Genomic DNA, 2,384 nt, shown 5'->3' on the forward strand with positions numbered 1-2,384 from the left:
ACCACTACAGGTCAAAATCTCCAGGATACCTTAAAGTGAACTCAAGACACGGCAGATCCATTAGGCTGTTTTCTTTCAGGTAAATGCTCTTCATGTACAGGCCAGTACAGCCGTCTCATGATCAACAGCATAAGAACTACATAACAACCCATTTTGTTACACAGCTTCCACATAGAGACAGAGAAGGTAGTGACACCAACACTAAAGAAACTCACTGCAGTCAGAGAAGAAGGATCTGCCTGTTTTTTTTATGGTTCACAGCAAAGTAGTCAATCAGTTTCAATGTTTTAATTGAATTCACTGTTCAGTGAAACAGACAACTCAATATTTTAGAAAAATCTAATCTGAAAAAATTAACTTCTACTAACAGTGCACTAGCTCACAGTCTCAGCTTTGAGAAAAAAGTTATTTACATTTATCCAAAGCAATTTACAATTGCTATACATGTCAGAGGTCGCACACGTCTGGAGCAACTAGGGGTTAAGTGTCTTCCTCAGGGACACATTGGTGGATGTGTCACAGTGGGGAATTGAATTAAGGTGTCTCACACCAAAGGCTTGATTCTTATCCTCTGTCCCATCACCACCCCAATTTACCCAAAATGTCAGCCTCTACTGATTGATTTATGGCTAAATCAAATCTTATTGCCACCAAAATAAGGTTATGTCAGATTGATTGGAGCGATAATACAACAGCAAGTCAGTCTGAGAAGGGATTTGAACATTGTTGTGTCTACATCAGGTCATGTGATTCTACCTGTTCTCTGCAGAGAGCTGTTTCCATAGTCCAAAGACTTCTTCAGCCACTCAGGACAAAGCTGAGTGAGGAAAATCTCATTGTGTTTTGCTCTAGATTTGTCAGCATTCCATTTCTCTTTGATGGTGACAGCTTTTGGTTTCAAAGCGATCCATGTTGATGTCTTCAGGTCAAATGCCATGAAGTCCTCTCCATCATAACCATACTGACTAAAACCATTAACCTCTCCTGTCTCCTCATCCCACTCACAGCCGCTCATCCTCTGTAAAACATGGACACCTGAGACAGAGACAGAAACTGAGAATTTGATTATGAGGATGCACAGACGACATCTCCATCTGTCTTTCTATCAATTTATGTCACTGTTTAAAAGTTACATTAGCAGTTATTGTTATGTGACTATACAAGGTGGGTGTCTTCTTTAATTCTGTGCACCTCAAAATTATATACAGAAAGTCAGACCTGTGTGACACCTGCAGACTCAGAAACAGTCCCACCTCTAAATACCTTGCAGATGGCTGTAATGATCACAAGTTTACACGTGTGTACATGTCCATAATAGAAGATATATCTGTTTGACAAACAACAAACAAAGAAGCAAAACATTTTAACAGTAAAATGTAAAATATAACAAACATAAATACTTTACCTCCACTTTGGTTGAAGTGCTGCTTAAAAATATGTATCCTGTCTTTAAAGACGTTCGGTGGATACTCAAAACACTCATGGTTGTAATACTGTAACTGCTGAGTGTCGTTTTCTAAAAGTTTTTCCACCCAGTCCTGTTTTGTTTCTACTTTCCTGATGTTGCTGTCGCAGTAACCCAGCAGAATACCATCAACCACTGCAGCTCCCATGAACTCTGGGAAGTCTGAGACTCCAGAAGATTCAGCTTCGAAATACTTCAGGGAGTGTTTCACTGTAGGACAAACAAGGTTAAACATTCAGTTTACAAAAATGTGTATTCAGTATTATTAGGTTAAGTCACATCAGGCTTATCAAGTGTGTCCAAAGAGCAAAAGTAAAGATTTAAAATCTGATCTTACCCGCTGATGAAACGTGACAGAAGAGAAGCAACAAAAACATCATGTCCATCGTATTTTGATAAAGATTCGTGGCTATAAGACTGAAATGCTCACTGACTGCTCATCTCGGTCTGTGGACTGCGTTGTTTTTCAGGTAACGTTACATTTTCGACCACCCTGGTTTAACCAGTCAGTTTTAAGTCGGATATTTGACGGACATTCACTCAGGATCCAGTAGCGTCTTCTTACTCAGTTTCACCAGTTTGGGTAGTGTAAGGTCGGATCAGCTGAGCTCCGAGAGCTCCTGCTCTGAACAAAGTCTTTATCTCGCCGCTTTGGACGTTTGATCAACACCAACGCCCTTTGGCGTCGTTTGGACCACGTCTATATATATATATAGATATGTCTACATATGTCTATGGTTTGGACATTTAGTGCTGCGCGGTCAAGTTAGCAACAATAAATTTGCATTGTCCAGTTACACTTTCAAAATAAAAGTCGCCTACTTTTAACAATCTGAAACGTCGCTATTTAGTTAAGTTTAGGCACCAAAACTAGGCTACTTGATTAGGTTTAGGAAAGGATCACTGTTTGGGTTAAAAT

At 39.6% G+C, this 2,384-nt stretch overlaps 1 protein-coding gene across 2 annotated transcripts in view; it reads right to left on the reverse strand.

The window, feature by feature from the left end:
- Positions 1-273: 273 nt before the first annotated feature.
- The window catches only part of LOC123966147 (major histocompatibility complex class I-related gene protein-like), a 3,599-nt gene continuing 1,488 nt past the window's right edge, over positions 274-2,384 (reverse strand). The window contains exons 1-3 of one of the 2 annotated variants that reach the window (XM_046042356.1): positions 1,803-2,226; positions 1,406-1,675; positions 274-1,035 (exon numbers count right to left, since the gene is read on the reverse strand). In XM_046042356.1, coding sequence (XP_045898312.1) covers positions 743-1,035; positions 1,406-1,675; positions 1,803-1,851 — 612 coding nt within the window. In that variant the 5' untranslated portion in view covers positions 1,852-2,226 and the 3' untranslated portion in view covers positions 274-742. Of the gene's footprint in view, positions 1,036-1,405; positions 1,676-1,802; positions 2,227-2,384 lie in introns of those variants that run through there. The other variant, XM_046042357.1, reaches the window with a different exon arrangement.

Source organism: Micropterus dolomieu, unplaced genomic scaffold (assembly GCF_021292245.1).
Source record: "Micropterus dolomieu isolate WLL.071019.BEF.003 ecotype Adirondacks unplaced genomic scaffold, ASM2129224v1 contig_12782, whole genome shotgun sequence".
Lineage (NCBI taxonomy): Eukaryota > Metazoa > Chordata > Actinopteri > Centrarchiformes > Centrarchidae > Micropterus > Micropterus dolomieu.